The 22,654-nt window shown below is 43.0% G+C and overlaps 1 protein-coding gene across 1 annotated transcript in view; it reads right to left on the bottom strand.

Annotated features, from left to right (window-relative positions):
- The window catches only part of FBXO41 (F-box protein 41), a 66,316-nt gene that overhangs the window by 1,285 nt on the left and 42,377 nt on the right, over positions 1 to 22,654 (bottom strand). Inside the window, exons 4-12 of the mRNA XM_042466434.1 lie at positions 19,579 to 19,596; positions 17,003 to 17,370; positions 15,945 to 16,180; positions 15,179 to 15,294; positions 14,480 to 14,632; positions 8,991 to 9,086; positions 8,005 to 8,123; positions 5,866 to 6,024; positions 2,290 to 2,405 (exon numbers count right to left, since the gene is read on the bottom strand). Of these exons, the coding sequence (XP_042322368.1) occupies positions 2,290 to 2,405; positions 5,866 to 6,024; positions 8,005 to 8,123; positions 8,991 to 9,086; positions 14,480 to 14,632; positions 15,179 to 15,294; positions 15,945 to 16,180; positions 17,003 to 17,370; positions 19,579 to 19,596 (1,381 nt within the window). The remainder of the gene's footprint in view (positions 1 to 2,289; positions 2,406 to 5,865; positions 6,025 to 8,004; positions 8,124 to 8,990; positions 9,087 to 14,479; positions 14,633 to 15,178; positions 15,295 to 15,944; positions 16,181 to 17,002; positions 17,371 to 19,578; positions 19,597 to 22,654) is intronic.

Below are 22,654 nucleotides of genomic sequence, written 5' to 3'. Positions count from 1 at the left end.
TGCGGCCGCGCATGGCATCACCCCCCCCCATTTACACCATATGGAATCCTTAGCAATGCTTTTTTTCACCAATGTGGCTCGTAAACCATAATTCCCATATACCACTGAGTGTTATGCTAACAGTTGTGACATAAACAACTAGCAAAATTGAAATTGTACCTTCAAATTACAAGATCATAAGCATGGCCTAAATGTATTTACATATACATAGTGAAGATCTGGTTAAAATGTGGGTTTAAAAATAAATAAAGAAAGAAAGAATAATGAAAAAGAATCTATTTTTAAAAAAATTAAAAAAAAATAAAATTCTAATTTTAAAGATTTGGTGGGCTTCACTCCACTCCCACCGTCTCTTAAAGCATTTTACAGGGAAGCAGGTGAATGCCGCAGCCCATTTCTGCCTGTTCCTGAAACTGCTTGAGGAACAGTGGTGTCACCCGCTTTTAGGGTGTCACCTGGTGAGGTCCGCACCCCCTGCACCCCCCGAATGACACCACTGAATCATTGTGTTGTAGAGTTGGAAGGGGCCAGAAGGGCCATCACTTTAAAGGCTGTCCACCATGCCCTTACCAATTGCACAGGTGAATGTGACAGAGCCTGCCTCTCAAGATCTTAAAACTCAGGTGGTCTCATATAGAGTGATTTAGGCTTTCAGACAGCCTGGACCCAAGCCATATAGGCCTTTTAAGGTCATCGCTAGCACCCTGGAATTTGCCCGGAAACAGGCCAGTGAAGCAAATTCAAGTCCAATCCATCAAGAGACAATGGTTTCCTGGCACACTACACATATTATAACACTGGTTAACACCGCAGCTTCACAAGGAAGTATAGTGTCTAGATCAAGGGGAGTAACAGTGCCACTCTATTCTGCTTTGGTCAGGCCTCACCTGGAATAATACTGTGTCCAGTTCTGGGCACCACAATTTAAAAAGGATGTTGGGAAGATGGAGCATGTCCAAAGGAGGGCCACCAAAATGGTGAAAGGTCTGGAAATCTTAAAGCCCTCTGAGGAGAGACTTAGGGAGCTGGGTATGTTAAACCTGGGGAACAGAAGGTTAAGAGGGGACATGATAGCCCTGTTTAAATATTTGAAGGGATGTCATATTGAGGAGGGAGCAAGCTTGTTTTCTGCTGCTCCAGAGACTAGAATGCAGAACAATGGATGCAAGCTCTAGGAAAAGAGATTCCAGTTCAACATTAGGAGGAACTTCCTGACAATAAAGGCTGTTTGACAGTGAAACAAACTCCCTCAATGGAGGAAGGTGGAGTCTCCTTCCCTGGAGATCTTTAAGCAGAGGCTGGTTGGCCATCTGTCGGAGAAGCTTTGATTGAGAGTTCCTGCATGGCAGAATGGGGTTGGACTGGATGGCCCTTGCGATCTCTTCCAGCTTTATGATTCTATGATCTATCCAGAGTATTTCCTTTAGCTTTCTCCTATGCTGAGCCAGTCAGATCTCCTTATCATGGCTAGTTTCCTGCACCGGAGGTACCCTCTTCACTACATGCCTAGGTGAAAACTGGAATCTCCTTTCTGGTTCTCATTCTGCACACATCACATTCCCAAACTCCTTCCCTCAATTATATGCTTATCTATCCACCTTGGCCTTAGTTTGCTTCTAGTAGATAAGGATTTGACATTCTGAATCCTGAGTTGCCTACTGGGAGAGTTTGGGGAGGTACAATGCATGATTCAGGCTGTTACATCCTTATCTACTGGGAAAACATCCTTCCACCTGCCTTTGCCCCTCAACAACCCTAGTTTAAAATGGATTTGTCGCCTTATCATCATACCCACAACTTTTGCCTTTTTATGACTATTCATGCAGTCTGTTTATAAAGATCCTTCCTGGGCACCCGTACACTCCGTGCAACAAAAGGCTATGCTACAATGTCTTTTGCAGAGTTCGTCTCAAAGTTACTATGAGATCCCTTTGCAAAGGAGTCTTATCTTCCCTGTAACCAGCCTTCATTTTCTTCCTTCCCTCCCAACCCATGGGTTTCCAGAGAAGCCACACTTTTGCATAATAAATTGCAGGGGCCTTTTGCTGCAAAGCCAAGGGCTGCATTTTAGTCCTGGGACCACCCTTTGTCTATTTGCTAGCCTATTTGCTGCAAGCCCTTTACCCATTTGCAAGCCAGAACAAATTGCAGTGGCCTTCTGATATGAAGCTGAGGGCCATATGTTTGCCTGGGCTCACCCATTGTCTATTTGCAAGCCTATTGCTAGAAACACAGTCAAATTATCACATTGCCAGGGCTTATATATCATGGAAGCCATAAACTCATTACCTGAAGTTTGTTAACCATTTCCTCAAACATCTTCCTGGCCTCGGAACTATTTGGTTCCTTAAAGTAGTCGCCGATTCCAACCTGCACCACAATGGACTTCAGGTTCCGACAAACACCTTCAAGGAGAGAGAAACACCTTTAGTCCGACGCTTCAGGGATGGGGCAGGAAAGCAGTACCCAAATACAACATTGATTTGTTTTTGTGACATGCCTTCAAGTTGTTTCCACCTTTTTGCAAACCGAAGATGAACCTATCATGGGTTTTTCTTGGCAAGATCGATTCAGGGGAGGTTTGCCATTGCTTTCCCTTGAAGCTGAGAGAGTATGACTTTGTCCAAGGTCACTCAGTGGGTTTCCATGGCTGAACCTGGAATCAAACCCTGGTCTCCTATAGTCCTAGTTAGTCTCAAACCTTCAAACCAGCAAAATATTGCATTTTGTTATTGTTGTTTGCATGTGCCTTCAAATAAACTACGACTTGGGGAAATCCTATCCTAGAGTTTTCTGGACAAGGTTTCTTTGAAGGTTTGTCACTGCCTTCCTCTGAGGCTGAGAAGTGTGACATGCCCAAGGCTGAGTGACATTTGAACCCAGAGCTCTCAGGCTCCTTGTCCAACACTCAGACCTCTGCACCACTTGGGATCCTGGTGGATCACTAGCCTATTTGATAGGCCAGTTCCCTCAATTTAGCACCTACTGTGTGTGTGTGTGTTTTCAGTAAGTCTTCCTCTAGTTGTTACTGTTGTTATACACCTTATAGTTGACTCTGACTTATGGCCCCCTCCTGGGGTTTTCTTGGCAAGATTTGTTTAGAGGAGGTTTGCCATTGCCTTCTTCCAAGGCTGAGAGCATGAGACTTGCTTAAGGTCACCTTCTGGGTTTCCATGACTGAGCATCATTGAGACATCACTGGAGAGCATAAGGAGACCCAATGTGGAATGTGTATAAAATGTATCACCTTGAACATTGCAATTATGCAAGGGACTGCCAGTGGTGGGCATTTATCACCGCACTGCATAAGTTGTGCTACAGCATGCCCAAGGCACCAATGCCAAATCCCAATGAAGAATTTTAACTGGTGTGTATCACTGTGCATTGCAACTGTGCATCTGGGTGCATTTAGCAATGATTACTGCATACACTGGGCCTTGGGTTCCAGGAACCCCCAGCCCCTGTGAATACCAAAATCTGTGGATGTTCAAATCCCATTATACACAATGGGGTAGTAAAATGGTGTCCCTTATATAAAATGGTGGTTTGCCTTTTGGAATTTATATACTTCTTTGAGTATTTTCAAACTGCAGATGGCTGAATCCGTGGATAAAGAATCCGTGGATACAGCTGGCCAATGGTACTGTGCTATAGCGGTATTTAATAGAGGGACTGCATAATGCAAGTGGAATGCAAATCCACTGGTGGTTACTTGTCCTACATTGTGGTGATGTTGCATCCAATGTTTTGACCATGTGAGCCCTGGTTGCATAATGCCCTTGTTGTTAACTGCCCTTGAACTGCCCTTGGCTCATGGAGACCCTTTGGATGAGAGTTTTCCAATCCACCCCTGTTCTCCACGTCTCTGCTTAGGTCCTGCAAATTCATCCCCATGACTTCCTTAATAGAGTCTATCCATCTAGCTTGTGGTCTTCCTCTCTTTCTGCTTCTCTCCACCTTTCCTAGCGTCGTTGTCCTGCCTTCTCAAGATGGGCCCAAAGAATGAGAGCCCCAGTTCAGTCATTTTGCCTTCCATGGAGAGTTCAGGCTTGATCTGTTCAAGGACCCATTTGCTTGTCTTGTTGGCCATCCATGGTATCCTCAGCACTCTTCTGCAGCACCATATCTCAAATGAAATGATTTTCTTATCTGTTTTCTTCATTATCCAGCTCTTGCATCCATACATGGTGATGAGGAATGCAATGGCTTGGACAAATTCTGACTTCAGCGGTCAGTTATATGCCTTTACTCTTTAGGATCTTTTCTAGCTCTCTCATGGCTGCCCTTCCCATTCATTGACATCAGAGCAATGGTCGATTACTTCAACAATAAAGAAGGGTTTGTGGGTCTTTTCCATAAATTCAATTTTTAGTGTTTATCTTGCTAATGGACAACAGATCTTTGCTCAGGCTGCACTATACCCCTAGGAAAACCCTTATAGATCAATATGTTTAAGAATATCCCATCCCTATGAAATGCAGGGTGAGACCGCAAACGATGTGTTAGGAAGGAATAACACGCAGATATCATCCGATACAATTCTGCTGATTTTAAAACTAGCCATTATCTACAATAGGAACTCTCTCTCTCTCTCTTTGCAGACTGCTGGGCCAGAATTGCTGATCCAGTTGCATGAGACCAAGTATGCTTCCCTTCACAAAGTTTTCTAAAGGAACTATTTCCTGATCTTTTGCTTTTAATTATCAGCACTGCAAACTTTTAATGAAGTTTGGATGAATCCGCCAAGCAGATCAATTAGCAGATTCACCACTTAGTAGATTTCATCAGCAGGGGTGAGAGTTAAGGGTGCCCTGGCTTAATTTAAAAGAGGGGGCCAAGTTTGGGCCTATTTTTACACCAGGGACTGAGATAGGCTGTTTTAAAGGCAACAGCATCTTCTCACAATGGGACGTAAACACCTCACATTTCCTTATCTCAGCCTCTCAAACTTTATTGATGTTTTGATAATGCCGCCATTGAATTTTAATTCACTTAATTAACTTGGGCGGATGAAACAACTAAACGAGAACATAGAGCAAGAATGGAAGCACACCTCGTGCTCGGTTTGCATTGGGATCCCAGCTGGAGCCCAAACGTTAAAACCTACTTTCCATGTCATGGTCTCAATCCAGATTTTATTCCCTACAGCCATATCAGCTATTTATTTTTACAGTGCAATTCATCCAATTGTTAACTGTGCAGACAGTGTTTTGCCTAGAATTCAAAGATACAGCCATGTAAGTCTATAAAATCAGTATGTAGAAAAAATTTGTAGCACCGTTGAGACTAAGGTCCAAAACACATTGCAGAAATAATCCAGTTTGAGACCATTTTAACTGCCCTGGCTCCCAGAATTCCCTACCATAGTTTTGTGAAACATTTAGCCTTCTCAGTCAAAGAGCTCTGGGGCCACAATAAACTACAATTCCCAGGATTCCCTAGCACTGAGCCAGGGCAGTTAAAGTGGTCCCAAACTGGATTATTTCTGCAGTGTGTTTTGGACCTAACTTTCTTTCTTTCAGTTAGTCTCAAAAATGCTACAAGATCTCTCTACATAGTGTCTTGTTTAGTGAGACTCTCGGGAAAGATCACTTTCTAGGGTTGTAGATATGGCCGTTCTGTAACCATGCTCTATGAGAAGTATCAAAAATAAATTATTAAAAACTGGGGGAGGGAGGGAAATTGGGGGGGGGCAATTCTTATGGGTGGCAATGTCTCTGGCGAAGGCACTGAAAGACTCCTCCTGTGTGCGCAGTGCGCAGACTTCATCTTCCCATGTCGAGACGAAGACACTTCCCAGACCTCTTGCCTCAAGCCACCCCAAGTCCATTTGGGGAGCTGACCCTTTGGGGAGTTTCCACTCACTGTTGAAATGCAACAAGGCCTTGGGGGTGACTGGGGTGGACGTCAGAACCAGCATCTCCAGGCCCTTCAAGCCTTCCCGGCACACCTCGGCCGCCACCTCCTGGTTCACCTCCGTCACGTGGTCCAGCTCCAGCACTTGGAGGCGCATGCAATTTCGAGCTGCGGAGAAAGAAAGACAGGCAGGGTTAGCCAGTCACAACTGGGTTTAGGAGCATGATAACATATTAGGATGCTGCTCAGTATTTCATCCTCTGCATAGTGGCAGAAAGTGGTGGCTTCTGTGCCAATGTGATGCTGAAATCCCTTCTGGGCTTTAATCCAACCTTTAAAGGAGCTGTCGAAGATCCCAGACATTATCCTCAAATGTTGTCGTTGTTATGTGCCTTCAAATAGTTTCCAATTTATGGTGACCCTAAGACGAGCCTATTATGGGGTTTTCTTGGCAAGATTTGTTCAGAGGGAGTTTGCCATTGCTTTCCTACGAGGCTGAGAGTTTGTGGGTTTACATGTCTGAACCAAGGTTTGAACCCCAGTCTCCAAAGTCCTAAGTTCAATGCTCAAACTGCTATATCATGCTGGCATACAGCCATCCTCAAATAGGTTCCATTTAGTATGTCTACATTAAATATAACAGCGAAAACTGTGTGAAAATTGCACAATCACGATTAACATTTTTCACATGATGTCATGATTAAAGTGCCATTATCCTGGGAATAAACAGGCAATAAACAGCAACAAATTGTTCACGGGGAAATTCCACGAATGATTTCTTGCTGTTTAATGCCTGTTTATTCCCAAGACAATGGCTCTTTAATGGTGAGGTGTGTGAAAAAGTTAATTGTGATTGTGCGATTTTCACATGGTTTTCACTGTTTAAACACCCGATTTCCCCTGCGTGATAAAGTCCATACTATCAGCCCTCCACATCCATGTATATTTTTATCCACGGATCCAAGCATCCACGGCTTGAAAATATTTTAAAAACGTATAAATTCCAAAAAACAAAAATTGATTTTGCTTTTTTGTATAAGGGATGGCATTTAGTCTGGAATATCTGTATCCAAAGGCATCTTGTAGCATCTTTGAGACTATCTGTGTAAAAGAAGATGTAGCATGAGTTTTTATAGAGTTGGTCTACTTCTTCAGGTGCATGGATGTATAATAGATGTATGGTTCACTCCAAGCCTCTGAGAGAGTTCACCATGTCTATGAAAGCTTACGCTAAAACGTCTTCCACACAGTTAGTCCCAAAGATACTACAAGATCCCTTTGCATAAGCTACCTATTACACCAAATATTTGTTGTTCTTCTTGTGTACTTTCAAGTAGTTTCCGACTTATGGCGACCCTAAGGCAAACCTGTCAAGGGTTTTCTTGGCTAGTTTTGTTCAGAGGGGGTTTGCCTTTGCATTCCTCTGAGGATTAGAGAGTGTGATTTGCCTGCGGTCACCCAGTGGGTTTCCATCAGTCAAATAAAATATAAATGTGAAATCAAGGGCTTTCATGGCCGGCATCCATAGGTTTTTGGTGGGTTTTTTGGGCTATGTGGCCATGTTCTAGAAGAGTTTATTCCTGACGTTTTGCCAGCATTTGTGGCTGGCATCTTCAGAGAATGCTGGCATGGAAGAGCATTCTCTGAAGATGCCAGCCACAGATGCTGGCGAAACGTCAGGAACTCTTCTAAAATATAACATAAATGTTGGTAGTATGCTGTTCAGCAGTTATGAGATTGTAAGATGGACACTGTCTCGTAACTGTTGGGGACTAATGTTTATGTGACCCCCTAAAACCCTACCTATATACCTGTCAGCACCCTGACCAAGGGACTGGTAAGGTCACTGGGGAATGAGGCCTAGTGTCCCCAAAAGCTTTCATAAAAAGCATCTAAAAGAAACCCATGTTGCCACCAGTCAGACCTCCAAGGAATAAGTATTGATCAAACATTGGTCCTCCAGGTGTTTTGGACTCTAGCTTCCAGAAGCCCTAGCCAACTTGGCCAACAGTCAGGAGCTGAAGTCCAAAACATCTGGAGGACCAAAGTTTGGTCCTCCAAGGCTCCACTCTATCCAAATTCCAGCATGGAGATACTCATGGGATACCCTTTGCTTCTGCCTTTTCATAGGACCCAAACTAGACTTACCCAGTGATGCCAGTCCCTGCATGCCGCACCCCGCGCCTCCGACCCCCAGGGCTCTTAAATGGGGCCAACAGCGCCCAATCATCTGCAGGCATCGGTTGCTGAAACGTGTTGGTTGTTGGCTGGAAGACAGGTTTGGGGATTTTTATTAAAGAAAGAAAGAGAGACAGGGAAAGCAGACAAGAAGCCGATCAAAGCATCCTTTACATAATGTCATTAGCTGAGACGCAAATTAGGAAAAGCTTCTGGATTACGGGAGTCGTGTGCAGTTTGAGCAGAGCAGCCAAAATAGATGTAACCCAACTTTAATTCTATTTTTCCCTCCAGATAACACAGAGCAATTTTAAAAAATGTCTTTCTAGATGATGGTTTCATTCCATTTCTGGGGGAGCAGAGGATGCTGGAATAAGGCTAAATATCTCACCAAACTGCAAATCCCAGAATTCCATAGCGTTGAGCCATAGCAGTTAAGGTGGAGTCAAACTACATTATTCCTGCAGTGCAGACAAGGCCTTTGGCTGCATCTCCTCTGCAGAGTTAATGCAGATGGGCACCGCTTGACCTGCCATGGCTCAGTACTGTGGAATTCTGGGATTTGTAGTTTGGTAAGATATTTAGCCTTCTCTGCTACAGAGCTCTGGTGCCACAAGAGACTACAAATTGCAAGAGTCCATAGGATGGAGCCATGACAAAAGTCCATTCAAAAGGCAGTAGTAATAGAAATCAGACTGCAACATCAGCATCCGCACTTAATCGAAGCTGAGCAGTGACTGAATTGGTTTTTAAAAATCTAATTTGTGGAAGAACTGCGTGCGGCACGACACTTGTATTGTATATTTCAAATTCAGCACCCCAAATATATTAAAAACAGGCACATGGAGTTTAACCCTTTCTCACACTCCACAGTCATTTGCCTAATGGAAATCTGCCTTCTGACCTATGTGTATGAACAAAGGTACCAGTGTGAATGTATACACTGGCATTCTTACCAAGGGTGCAATGGTGCCACCTGTAAGGAGATGATGTCCCGGCAACCTGCTCCCAATGCCCAGATGACTTCGTGGCCCACAGGGTCAGTGGAACTCCTGCAACAGGGAAAGAGGAATGGGTTAACCTCACGTCGGAGCAGAAACTTTACAGCTGGACTATTACTTCACTTGATCCAGATACTATAGTTCTATCAATGCAGCCTTAGAATCGCATTGGCTTTTAGTGGGGTGCAATTTTAGGGTGTTAACCCTTTTAAAGGGAAACAAAAATATGCGGGTATGAAAGTTAAACTTGTTAGAGTTCAGCTTTCATCAGCAAACAGTGTGGTTCAGACTATTATTTTTAAATCTGCCTTTCTAAAGAATAAAGACTTACTCGTTTGTAGTTTAAAAAACAAATAATAATGGGCTTCATGAATAAATACGTAACAACTACTAAATCTTATCCTAGCTGCTGATGGTTTGGGAAAAGAGATGAAATCTCACCGTCTTTAATACAGCAGGAAAAAACTGAAACAACTGACTGCCTCCAAACTTGAGTGACAGAAGTCACATGATAGATAGATAGATAGATAGATAGATAGATAGATAGATAGATAGATAGATAGAGAGAGAGAGAGACTATATATAATGAGGGAAAGAAGAATGTAATGCATAAATTTTCCAACACCTTTTGAGCTTGCATCCATTGCTCTGGGTCCTATTCTCTGTGGCTTCATCTTTGGGAAGATAGTTTTTTCTTGAGTTTTCTGGCTATGTAGCTGTGTTCTGGAAGAGTTTATTCCTGACATTTTGCCAGTATCTGTGGCTGGCATCTTCAGAGAATGCTGGCATGGAAGAGAGTGGGGTATATATACTGACACACCTTCATGCCACCATTCTCTGAAGATGTCAGCCACAGATGCAGGTGATGAAAGTCGAATAAACACTTCCAGATATGACCACATGCCCGAAAAACGACAAAAAACTGTGGATGCCAGCATGAAAACCTTCATACTTCATATATGAAGAGAAGGGGAGCTTTGCACAGGGGGGAGATGGGTCACACTTGCACACTTGGATTTTGTTTGTTTGCATCTGCATAATAGTAGGTCCTCCAGATTTGCGGTTTTGACATTTGCAGATTTGATTAACAGGTTCTCTCTAGAAATTTCTAGGTCCTCCAGTGCAACTCTATGAAGGAGATAGATATGCCAAGAGAGAACACTGTGCTAGGACTTTGTAGGTCCTCCAGCAAAATTCTATAGTCAACCTCTAGCAGATGTTGACAATAAAGTTGCTACGGAGGATCTAGAGATTCCTGGAGAGGTGTTCTTACAGGTAAAAAATAGAGTGGCTTTTTAAAAAATTGGTGGTTTTTCCACTTTCATGGTGATTTCACTTGGTTGCTTGCAGAAGGGATAAATCTGGGCAGCATTCTTTCGAGGGTCCAGTTATGCCATTGTTTATGTGGGGTGTCAGACACCATCAGCAAAAGGGCTGTAATGTTTTCCCCCTGCGTATCATCTGCTGCATCACTGGCCATCAATAAAGAGTGGTTCAGTGGCTGCATCTACACTGCAGAAAAAAATGCAGTTTGATGCCACTTTGACTTCAATGGCTCCATGCTATGAGATCCTAGGATTTGTAGTCTGTTGTGGCACCAGAGCTCTCTGACAGAGAAGGCTAAATAGCTCACCAATTACAAATCCCAGCATTCCATAGCATTGAGGCATGGCAGTTAAAGCGGTGTCAAACTTCATTATTTCTGCAGTGTAGATGCAGCCAGAAAGAACGCTCAGAGGGGCTGGATCAAGACACCCCCGGCACCTTCCCTTGAAAACAAACTTCTGTTTTTATTGCCTAATTTTGAAACGACCCACTTCTGGGTTTCAGATGAGCCTAAAAATAAGCCGAATCGTATTATCTGGAACGCTCATACATCTCCGAGGAAGATGGCTGCCAGAACTCCCGGGCTTCTTTGGCTTGGCCTTAATTAAAACCTATGAGTCACGGTGATGGGTTAGAAAGCTGCCAAGCGGCTCAGGTAAACCTGATTATTCAGGAGAAAAATGGGGAGGGAGAGAAAGAAACTGTGTACTGAAGCAGAACTCAGAAAGGAAATTACTTTTGTTTGGAGTTGTTGTTGTGCCTTCCAAGTCATTTCCAACTTAAGGCATCCTTGAAGCAGATCTATCACAGAGTTTTCTTGGCTAGTTTCCTCAGAGGGGGGTTGCTATTGCCATCCTCTGAGGCTGAGAGAGTGTGACTTGGCTTGAGTCACCCAGTGGATTTACATGACTGAGCCGGAATTCGAACCCTGTTCTTAAGGGTCTCAGGACCTTATCACACTAGAGGAATCCCAAACGGAGACAGGATTTATATTGGAAATAAATTAGAAACATTCACATGACGTTCCTGGCAGTGTGAGATGATGCGCAAACAAACCGTAAGGCAAAAGGGGAAAAATGGCAGCGTTTTACTTTTGGAACTTCCCGAAAGTAAAAAGCTGCTGTTTCTCTCAGTTTTACCTTCTGTTTATTTTTGCGTTATTTCCCGTTTGCTGGAATGTCGTGTGAAAAACTTTCCATATTTGTGGGGTTTTTAAAAATGTAAATCTAGTTTAAATCCTGTTCTGAACAGGATTTTGCGAGTGTGATAAGGTCCATAGTCTAAAACTCAAACCGCTACACCACACTGGCTTCTTTATCAAAGTACAAGACTCCAGTACTCTCACTTGGTGGGGCCATTGACCAGGCTGAACAAGGGATGCTGGGAGCTGTAGTTCAAAACAGGAACTTTTCCAAGCTTGACAGTGGGCCTGGAATCGTGTTGGTGTCTATTGCATGAATAGGTTTCCCTGCAGAAGCCATCAGACATGTTTGTCCAATGTGGAATGGCTAAGGAAGCAAAGTTATCGATGTGGTGCCTGCATGCACACTCATGCACATGGATATGCATGGATATGCTTTGGTCAGGCCCCACCTGGAATACTGTGTCCAGTTCTGGGCACCACAATTCAAAAAGGACATTGAGAAACTGGAACGTGTCCAGAAGCGTGTCCATGCCCTATGAGGAACGGTTTCGGAAGCTGGGTATGTTTAGAAGAGAAGAGAAGAGAAGGTTAAGAGGTGATATGATAGCCCTGTTTAAACATTTGAAGGGATGTCATATTGAGGAGGGAGCAAGCTTGTTTTCTGCTGCTCCAGCGAACAGGACCCAGAGCAATGGATGCAAGCTCCAGGAAAAGAGATTCCAGCTCAACATTAGGAGGAACTTCTTGGCAGTAAGAACTGTTTGACAGTGGAACACACTCCCTCAGGACTTTATCACAAGGGGAAAATTGGAAGGTTAACCAAAGATTAATCCAGGGTCAGCCAAGGTATTTTACGTAATTTCACAAAAGATTTTCAAATGACGTCGCATTCAAATGGAAGGCAATCCAAACACAATTGTGAGACATCCCAGGAACAGCTGAATTTGGAAAAATATCAAATTTACAAATCCTTTTCCACTGCAAATTTGCAGTCAATTTGCATTTGTGTTAGTATGAAATGCATCTCCTGTTCAGCCATGGGATTACTGTCGGCCATGGGTTCCTGTCCTCCCTGTTCATGCGCAAATACGCTAATTTGAAATCAAGAAGCCGATGGGTACCTATTCATGTGATGATTTCATTTGCATTCACACTTGCTTTCTCTTTCAGACGGACGCTGTGTTTGTTTGTGCGTGTGATAAGCTACTACATAATTTCTTGCATTTTTGGATTTCCCCCCTTTCTTCTTGTTTTGGGATGGTGATACAATCCTCTGGGTGAAAAAGTCCTCAGAGTCTGCTTCTTTGGGGTTTTTAAAACAGAGGCAGGATGGCTTTGATTATGAGTTCCTGCATGGCAGTATGAGGTTGGTCTGGATGGCCCTTGGAGTCTCTTCCAACTCTGTGATTGTATGATTTTCTGCCCACGTAGCTTCTCACTTTCATTGGAAGCGGGGTGTTGTTGCTTTTTCCTGTAAAATTGGATCCAGCAAAGGCTGCGTGGTTCCTTTCCAGCAGCCCCAAATCCCTCTCCTTGCTTTTGCAAAGAGCAACCCATAGCTTCTCCTGGAAGCCCAGATCTGTCCCCCCCTTTCCAGCGCCAGCCTCCTAATCTGAGACAATCTCCCATCTGACTCAGAGAGGGATAATTGCAAGGTATCTCGCTGCAGGCCTGACAGGGGGACAATTGCACACTCCCCCGTTGGCATGTCAGGCCGGCTTTGCCCTGGTAGTCATGCCAAGAATAACGCCCAGCCTCTGGTGTCTGCAGAAAAACACGCTTTTGTTTCCCTGTCACTTCCCCAGACTCAAAAATTAAAATGTTTATTGAACTTTCTTGGACTTAAAGAGAAAAAGATGGTTGTAATTGGTTTTGTTCGTTCACTGTCTTTTCCTAGCAAAATGATGGCGTGTACAGGTCAGACGGCAGCTTGCATCCTGTTAGTAACACATGAAAGTCAAAGTCCAGCTTATGCCTCCACTTGTCATAGAATCATAGAAATCTAGAGTTGGAAGAGACCCCAAGGGCCACCCAGTCCAATCCCATTCTGCCATGCAGGACCTCACAATCAAAGCATCCCCGTTGACAGCCTCTTTTTAAAGACCCCCAAAGAAGGAGACTCAACCATCCTCCGAGGCTCCAAGGAAGCGTCCTCCACTGTCAAAGAGCTCTCACTGTCAGGAAGTTTGTTCTAATGTTTAGGTGGAATCTCTTTTCTTGAAGTTTGAAGCCATTGCTCCATGTCTTATTCTTTGGAGCAGCAGAAAAAAAGTTTGCTCGATCCTCAATATGACAGTCCTTCTAATACATAAAAAGAACTATCATATCACCTCTAAACCAAACTTTGATTTTGTCATTTTATATAAGGGACACCATTGTACTACACCATTGTATATAATGGGACTTGAGCATCAATGGATTTTGGTATTCATGGGGGGTTCTGGAACCAAATTCCAGTGGATACGAAAGGCTTGCTGTATACCTTTCATTTAATTTAAAAATAAATTTATTTATCTGGCCTATTTTGCTGGTGAATATCCAGCCACATTGATAATTTAATTCCATTTAATTAGTTCCCATCACACCTTAGTGATAGGTATAATAATATACCAAACTTTGATATCTTTACTGGGCCAAGCAAAAGGCACAAAATACATGTTGTAAGCTTTCAAAACTCTATATCTGGAAATGTTTTGCTTATTCGTGAGATTGCCAAATGTGAAGTCGAAGGCTTTCATGGCGAGCCTCCATAGATTTTTGTGGGTTTTTCAGACTATGTGGCCATGTTCTAGAAGAGTTCATTCCTGATGTTTCACCAGCATCTGCAGTTGGCATCTTCAGAGAATGCCAAATCTTCCACCAGAAATGTCTCTGCTAGATTCTGGTTTGTTGGATGCACGTTCAGCAATGGAAAACTGCCAGGAATTCACCTTTAATACTCAATTTGGGGAAGATCCCATGTATATCCACTTACCGGTAGGTCACAGCCTGGAGGGCTCGACAGTAGCAGCTGGCCAGCCAGAGGGAGCGATCGGTCAGGATGTTGGGGCAGTGAGAAATCCGGAGGATCAAGAGGTTGCTCCCAGTGGCTTTTAATAAGGACTCGAGCCCAGCTTCCAGGCAGCCCCTGGAGAGAGGAGTCCAAATGGAAAGAGAAGGAAACATGTCAAGGAAGGTATACAGTTGTCTAATGGAGCAGGGCTTCAAAGGGCCAAAATAGTAGGGCCTTTTGAAGTAGAAACTCACTCGCTGACATGTCACACACTCTCAGTCACAGAGGAAGACAAAGACAACCCCCTCTAAACAAGGCTTGCCAAGGATCCCCCCCACCCCCATGATAGGTTTATGGCCTTAGGATCGCCATAAGTCGGATATGGATTTGAATGCTCATTCAAAATTTAATCTCACATTAACTTTCACCTTGCAATCCACCCATCTCAAAAGACGGACCAATGCAGGAGAGTCGGAGGTGGTGGTTTTTATTTCTTTTCTCTCACTCTTTATTAATGGATATGTTTGCAACTGTCATTAATTTATTAGACTTTCCATACTATTGCCAGTATCATTGCCTGCAAATGACGATCATCTTTTGCATCTCTAATTTTGCAGGCAGCTTTCACTCCCAGTTTTGGGAGAAGGACAGCGTATAAAACAGCTGGATGAGCTCACTTACCGTGTGCTTTTCATGTAATCTTCCTTGGTCTCTTTCTTCCCTCTTTGCCGTGGTTTCAGATTCTGGAGAGTGAGGGAGTGGGTTTGGGTGCACCATTGCGACAGCATGACCAGGAACTGTGGAAGAAAAGCAGGAGATCACACATCCTGAACAGAAACCGTGCCTCTGCCTACCCCACAACTGCTCCGATTTGGCAGCGACATTCCTGGTTAATTCTCTGCCTTCCCACCTTTTCAGCTGCTTTTAAAATTTCTTTCTCTTCCTCCCACTTTCCCCTCAGTTTACTTCAATTGCTGTAAACGTATAAAGCTCTCATAGTTCTTAGGATAGGAAATCCTATCATAGGATAGGAGATGAGCCATGGCTGTACATTGTAATTTCCTTTGCTTACTTCTGCACTATATAAGGAGTCTGTAGGATGGAGCCATGGCAGTTAAAATGGAATCAAATTGCATTATTTCTACACTGTAGATGCATCCTGGGACTTGAAGTTCCAGCTTGCTGGGAACGACTGGGATTTCAGATAGTTCTAGTACAGAACAGGATTCACGGTGCAATCATTTGTTCAACTCTGGATTCCAGCATATTCAAGCCAGCAGTGTGTGTTTTTATATGAAGTCAAAGGCTACAGGATCTTTGTAGTCATGATCTCACTCCAAGACAGGAGCTCCTTCTGAATGCTCCCAGTTTAGACACTGCTCCCTGTGGCTGTTTATTGAAATCCACACCTTGTCCCTCTCTTCCCATGTCTGTGATGCATCCTTACCTTTGAGGAAACCCTGGCGTTCTCCAGGAGCACCCGGGTCCAAACGGCAGGGTGCCGGGCGACAAATTTCCAGTCTTTGCACACCTCAGCAGCTCTCAGGAGGGTCTTGGTGTCCAGGTAGGTGAAGATGCAAAAGAGAGCGGCTCGCATTTTGAGGATCTCTGGACTGATAACCTCATTTGAGCGGGATGGACTGCCTCTCTCGGGCCGGGTGGCCTTCCCTCCATCAGACCGGGCTATAAGAGAAAAGAGGTGACATTTGCACCCATAAGCTCTCATATGGCACAATTATAGCACTATGGTTCCACTTGAATGAGGGCACAAATTCTCCAGTTTTCGCAAGAGCTAAAGGCTCTTTGTAAACCTCCAGCTTGGCTTTTGATATCGTTTGTAAGCCCTAAATTGAGTTGTTGCTGCAACTTGCAGAGACTCTCCTGGGAAATCTATGTATTTACTTAGCTTCCTCTTTCCCACCCAGTTGTTGTAGAGTCAGGACTCACCATCCGCTCTGCTCTACTTCCACCTTACAGCTCAAAGCAAGTCTGCTAGATTAAATGTCCCTTATCTTGCCTCCCTAACTAAATAGGAATAAACAATCTTCTCACTTCACCTTGGTCTGGAACAGCCCTTTTGGCTAAAGTTCCTGTCTTAATTTCCAAACAGGGACCTCTGTTCTCTCTGTGTATGTTTCAATGACAAACTGTGACTGGTAGTTTTTTGTGGGTTTTTCGGGCTATGTGACTGTGTTCTAGAAGAGTATATTCCTAACATTTTGCTGGCATCTGCAGCTGGCATCTTCAGAGATATAAATAAATATATCTCTGAAGATGCCAGCCACAGATGCTGGCGAAACATCAGAAATAAACCTTTCTAGAACATGGTCGTATAGCCCAAAAAATCCACAAAAACCTATGGATGCCGGCCATGAAAGCCTTCGACTTCACACTGTGACTGGTACTTCATTCCTAACCCTTAATGAGATTGCCAGGGGTCATCTTGAGATGTCAGCCCCAAAACCTTAGCACTTGAGATGATCCTCACCTTGTAAATTCACTCACCTGGCAGCCGGGAGTTGTTTCCAGGCCTGGAGAAGTTCACCTGCTGAACCTCTGGGGGTACCCTGGATGGCTCCGTCTCCCACATTTCGGCCTCCGACTCGGTGGTCCTGGAGCCGACGTCAGAAATGTCCCCTTCCTCTCCCTCAGTGCTGTTCCGATATGGCCGGCGGTGCCAGTTCTGGATGGCCTGCCTACGCAGACCGGATCCGCGGACTGCATTGGACCTGTCAAAGCCGCCATCTGAGCTTCGGCTCTGTCCGCTCTGATAGGGGTTTCCATCTGCGTTCTCTTCCCCGTGGTACAATTCGGGGCTGTCGCTGTCATAGCATCCCGAGCTCTGGGAGACGGCCTTGGCATGGCTGGATGCCCTGGAATCAGAGAACCACATTAGACGGAAGAGGTGGGCACCCAAACGTTGTCTACACCTGTTTCTTTTTTACTGGAGGTGTGTTTGAATATTTCCTTCTCACATGCAAGGAGAAATGAACACTAGAGTTTTCTCCCTGCTGTGGGGGAAAAATGAATATTGTTTTGCACAGTGTTCCCACTGCATTTATTTATTTACTTCATCTGTATGCCGCCTTTCTCCCAGAAGGAACCCAAGGCAGCTGACAGATAAAAATCACATTAAAAACAACACCATAAAATTCAAACAATTAAAATAATGTAAAAACAATTTAAAAAAATACATAATAATAATAATAATAATAATAATAATAATAATAAGTTTGGATTGAGAGTTCCTGCATGGCAGGGGGTTGGACTAGATGTGGTCTCTTCCAACTCTTATGATTCTATGATTCACATTTGAGCATCCTTAAGTGTTTCTGAGGATTTTTCATGCACAGAGATTTTTGGGCAAGAAATTTTCCTTGCGCCAAAATATGTTTTCTTTGCAGGAAATATATTTTTGTGCAAGAAGCATTTCCCCCCCCAAAAAAAACCTCTTTCTGTGTGAAAAATCCTGAGAAACTGTTTCCTGATCAGAATTGGTTTCTTGCATAGAAAATACAAGTTCTGAATAGAAATGGTGTTGTTTTCTCCCTCCATAAAACTCACTTGTTTCTCTGTGCAGAATGCTATTGCTGCTGGAATGCTTTGGCAGAAAACTGCACAAAATTCTTACTGTGCTATTTTTCTCCTTGACAGGCTTCAGAGTACCCTTTTTCCCCCAACTGGGAAATGCATAACAGAGAATATTCCTTCATACACTTCAATAATGCAGAGATGCAAACCAGTGTGACCATGCAAAATCAAAGTGTGGCCAAGGTGACAGAAGCTGTAAATGAGAAAGGACATCCAACTTAGGAGATGCTGCAGCAGTTTGCTTTTGGCTCAGACAACTGGGAAGGGCAAGATTCAGTCCCCTTTTCTCCTCTCTCTCTCTCTGCTGAGTTAATTGAATGCAAACAATGTTTGCATTTCGAACTCAGTTTGCAGCAATTGAAGTAAGCTGAGGACAAAGGAAGGAGGAGGAGAGAGAAACTGGGAGATTTTCAAACCAACTTTGAAAAGTGGGACGGAAGATGATTAATTGGGAATGTCTCTGTCAAACTGGGAAAGTCGGAGAGCATGTTCTTTCCATGCCTAGTTTGTGCGGCTTTAAGGACTAGCAGCATGCCTTTTTTCAAGGAAGGCAGCAAGTGATTTTCAAGAAGCTGAACCCAGGGCACAACTCCTTTTTCTCTACTTGAATGCCATGTTCCTGCACCCACTTCTTGAGCTGGTTGATCCTTTTTCTTAAGACTCATTTTCTGAGCTTGAATGTGGGGGTGGCTGCAGATCTTCCTATTTAGGGACCTTTTTCTTTCTTACACAAAGAGAAGCTGCAGAGAACGAAAGAGCCTGAAAAATGGCACACATTTAAATAAAGGTATGCATTTCAACGAACAGCAGAATGTCATTTTCCTTGTCCTTTAGGTAAGGATGTAAATCTTCATCAAATTCATCCTTGCAGGCAAGGATGAATAATTTTCTCCCTTTTCTCCTCACTGTTAGAAAGCCATCAAAAACTACACAGTTCTTTGGAAGGCACAGGATTTTTCTGTTCAGGAAACAAGGTTTCTCTACAGAAATGTTATTATTTCCTACATTTCTTCCTACTCTTTGGGTGGAACCTCTTTTCCTATAATTTGAAACCAATGCTTTGCATTCAGTCTCCAGAGAGGCAAGAAAAGAAAACAAGCTGCTCCATTTCTACAAGGCATCTCCAGATGCTTAAGGATAGCTTTCTATGCACTTCGGGAACAGTTTGGGAAACTAAGATGAACACAAGAAACGTTAGCACTGGCAGCCAGGCCTGGTAGACTACATAAGAAGATGATGTACTGAAGAGAATTATAAATGTAACTATAGTTTAAACATCGTTTGATAAATGTATGTTATTTGTTTTTAAGTGGTTAATAAAAAAAAGAAAGGAGATGGGAGTTATAGTCCAGCGGCATCTGAAGGCTGTAGGACTGCCAGCCCCTGTCTTCTTTCTTGCAGATGCTCCTAAAAACCTGATCAAGTAAACTGAAAAAGAGAACCTTTCTAGAACTGCAAAAGCAAAAGCAAATGCATCCGGCATGGCTTACCCAGTTACTGGGGAGGACCTTTGGTTGAAACAGCATAGGAACTGTTTGCGGTGGCTCCAGGAACCGAATGCCGGTCTTCTGTCAACAGAAAAGAGTCAAGTTTGGAAGGTTCGTGGCACTCAATTCACCATATGCATCATGGCAGGTTGAACCATTTCTTTCACTTACACCCGGCGCTGTAATGGATTTTTTACTTTTCATATATTGGGGTAATAAGGAGTACAAAGCATATATCAGAACTAGTGGGAATGGTACAATAACACAAATCCACCAAAACATTATTTACCATTAGTCATTTGTTAGATCTATAACATAATCTTCCCCATTCCTGTCGCAAATATCTCAATACTTTATCCCAGTCTTCTTTTAAATTTACTCTTCTCTGGTTTTACTATTGTTTATTATTAAACTTTATTATATAGCACTGTAGATTTAACATAGTTTTGGAGATGCGCGCGTCAATTTATCCATTTCCAAAGAATCTAATGATCTTCGTAACCATTCTTCTACTTCTGGAATCTTCTGCTTTCCAGTGCTTTGCGTAAATCATCCTTGTCAGGTTTCCATAGCATTAAGCCATGGGAGTTAAAGTGTGTGGAAACTGGATTATTTCTGCAGTGTGCAGCGCTTAGCACCTCTGAAGGGAAGGGTTGTTGGCTCAGTAAAGTGGTAAATCAGCTCTGGGTTTTAATTTGATTTAAAGAAACTTCTACAATGTTAAATGATTTGGAGATAAGTTTTGGGTACCTTGCATCACTCCTTTACAATTTAGATTAAATGCCAGTGTGGCTTTATTGCTAACTAATATGAGAACCACCAGCCCTTCTTTTTTATAACCACCCTTTAAAAAGTATTGAAAACAATAAACAATGGGAAATTAATGCATTATGGGAAAAGTGTGGAGTGTGTAGGAACGCTAACACTACAAATTACTCGGGTGTTACTGTTGGTAATGAGTTACATAACTAATTACTTAAACTCAGTTTGCAATACGACATGATGGGCGAGCCCAAATAAAAGAGACAACAGGGACCCACAATCTCTTTGAAGGTTAGCAAATTGTGCTGGAGAAAGAGCTTGGAGGGGAAAAAATCTATTCCATATTATTTTTAATTAAAACCATGTATCTGGTCCGATGCAGACGTCAATATTGTAATGGATCTATAACTTACAAAACGGCTCTTCTACCCAGCGCTAGAGCCTTCAACACTGCAGCGTTATGTGTCTGAAAATGAACTTTCAGTGCTGTTTTCTCGATGGCAATTGCCAGTCGCAGCGATTGCCCTGTTAAAGAGGAACCTCCGATGTAGAGTTCTTCATCAGTTCGATAAATGGAAAGCAGGAAAGGGCAATGCTCAGAGATGGAGGGGCAAAATTGGGCTCCCTCCCAATGCAAGCTGGACCAGTCCACCAGGAGTGATGCTCTGTCGCTGTGGTTGCTATTCCCAGGCTGCATCTGAACTGCAGAAATAATCCGGTTTTGACACCACTTTTAACTGCCATGGCTCAATGCTATGGAATGGCCATCCCAGAATTCCATAGCATTGAGCCGTGGCAGTTAAAGTGTGTTCAAACTCAATCTATTTGTGCGGTGCAAATACAGCTTTGTTGGCTTTCAGCCAAATAAAATTGGGGTAGGGGGACATTGGGGAGCACATGATGCACTAAACTTAGCATTGGACTATGACTCTGGAGACCATGGGTTGTAATCCTTTCCTGGCCATGGAAACTCATTGGATGACTTTGGGCAAGTCACACTCTCTCAGCCTCCGAGGAAAGTCAAGGAAAACCCGCTCTGAACAAGTATTATGGGAAAGCTCAATGCAAAATGATGGTCCTAACTGCAAAGGAGGACACGGCACTTTAATATTGAGGACATTCAAGAAGAACGCAGGACATTACCAAATAAAAGCTAAAAACACTCATGGAAATGGAAATTCATGCTTCTTGGGTTGCTTCCGCCGCTGCCAGAAATAATCTGGTTTGGCATTGCTTTAACAGCCTTGCTCAGTGCTATGGAATTCTGGGAAGTGTCGTTGGCTTGCTCTGGTGCCAGAACAACTACATTTCCCAAAATTCCATAGCACTGAGCCATGGCAGTTAAAGCGGTGCCAAAGTGGATTATTCTGAAGTGTGGGGATGCTGCGGCCTAAGTCATGCTCATTTCGCGAAATACTCCTGGACAGCTTGCAATGTTAGCTTCTGCAGCTTTTCTTCTGTCTTTTTAATAAAGAAAAAAAATGGTTTTTGCAGCAAGATCCGCTCTTCCTTCTTCTCCATCCTCACCTGGAGCCTTGTTATCACATTAAAAACAAACCCAGCAGACATTTGGGTCAAGCACTTTCCTTCTCTTCCAGCTGTAAAAGTGCAGGATGGGAATACAGAAAGGGACGCCATTAAAGAGGGCCATGATCTTGGGCATTTTAGGGCATCCCATAAATGTGAAATATTGGGGAAAAGCATTGAGAAAAAAATAAATTTGCACGCCTAAAAAGAAAACTATTACAAAAAAGCTATATCAGTGGTACTTGCTCCAGATAGATAGCCAAACTGTATTGAACACGGACCCAAGATGTTGGAAATGTGAAGAGAGTAGTGGCCCTTTTTATCATATGATGCCCAAAAGCAAAAGCCTTTTGGTTGTCTGTTTATAATGTCATCATAAAATAAATGAATTAACATTTTCCGCTAAGTCGGAACTACAGCTGGAGCTCTTTCCAGGGATTTTTTTATCCATGGATTCAAGCATCGATTCAAGCTTGAAAGGATGTGGATGGTTTATGTGCATGAATGGAAAAATCAAGATATACCAAAGGTAGAGAATTAGTTGATAAAAACTATACGATATGATAACTGGATAAATTAATAATGATAGTTAAAAGAGGGATAATGGTTAATCCAGAGAAGGGATGGTAGGAAAAAATGAAATTTGTATTTATTTTATTTTAAAATTTTATTATAAAATAATTAAAAAAAATAATATAGAAGTGACACAATATTGGAAAAATACTGGGGAAATTAATATCTTTTGTGATAAACGAAATATAAATAAATTAAAATCTGAGGAATATAAAAA

Source organism: Sceloporus undulatus, chromosome 5 (assembly GCF_019175285.1).
Source record: "Sceloporus undulatus isolate JIND9_A2432 ecotype Alabama chromosome 5, SceUnd_v1.1, whole genome shotgun sequence".
Taxonomy (NCBI): Eukaryota; Metazoa; Chordata; class Lepidosauria; order Squamata; family Phrynosomatidae; genus Sceloporus; species Sceloporus undulatus.
Note: the sequence above shows the minus strand (reverse complement) of the source record. Positions and strands in the feature narration are given on the sequence as shown.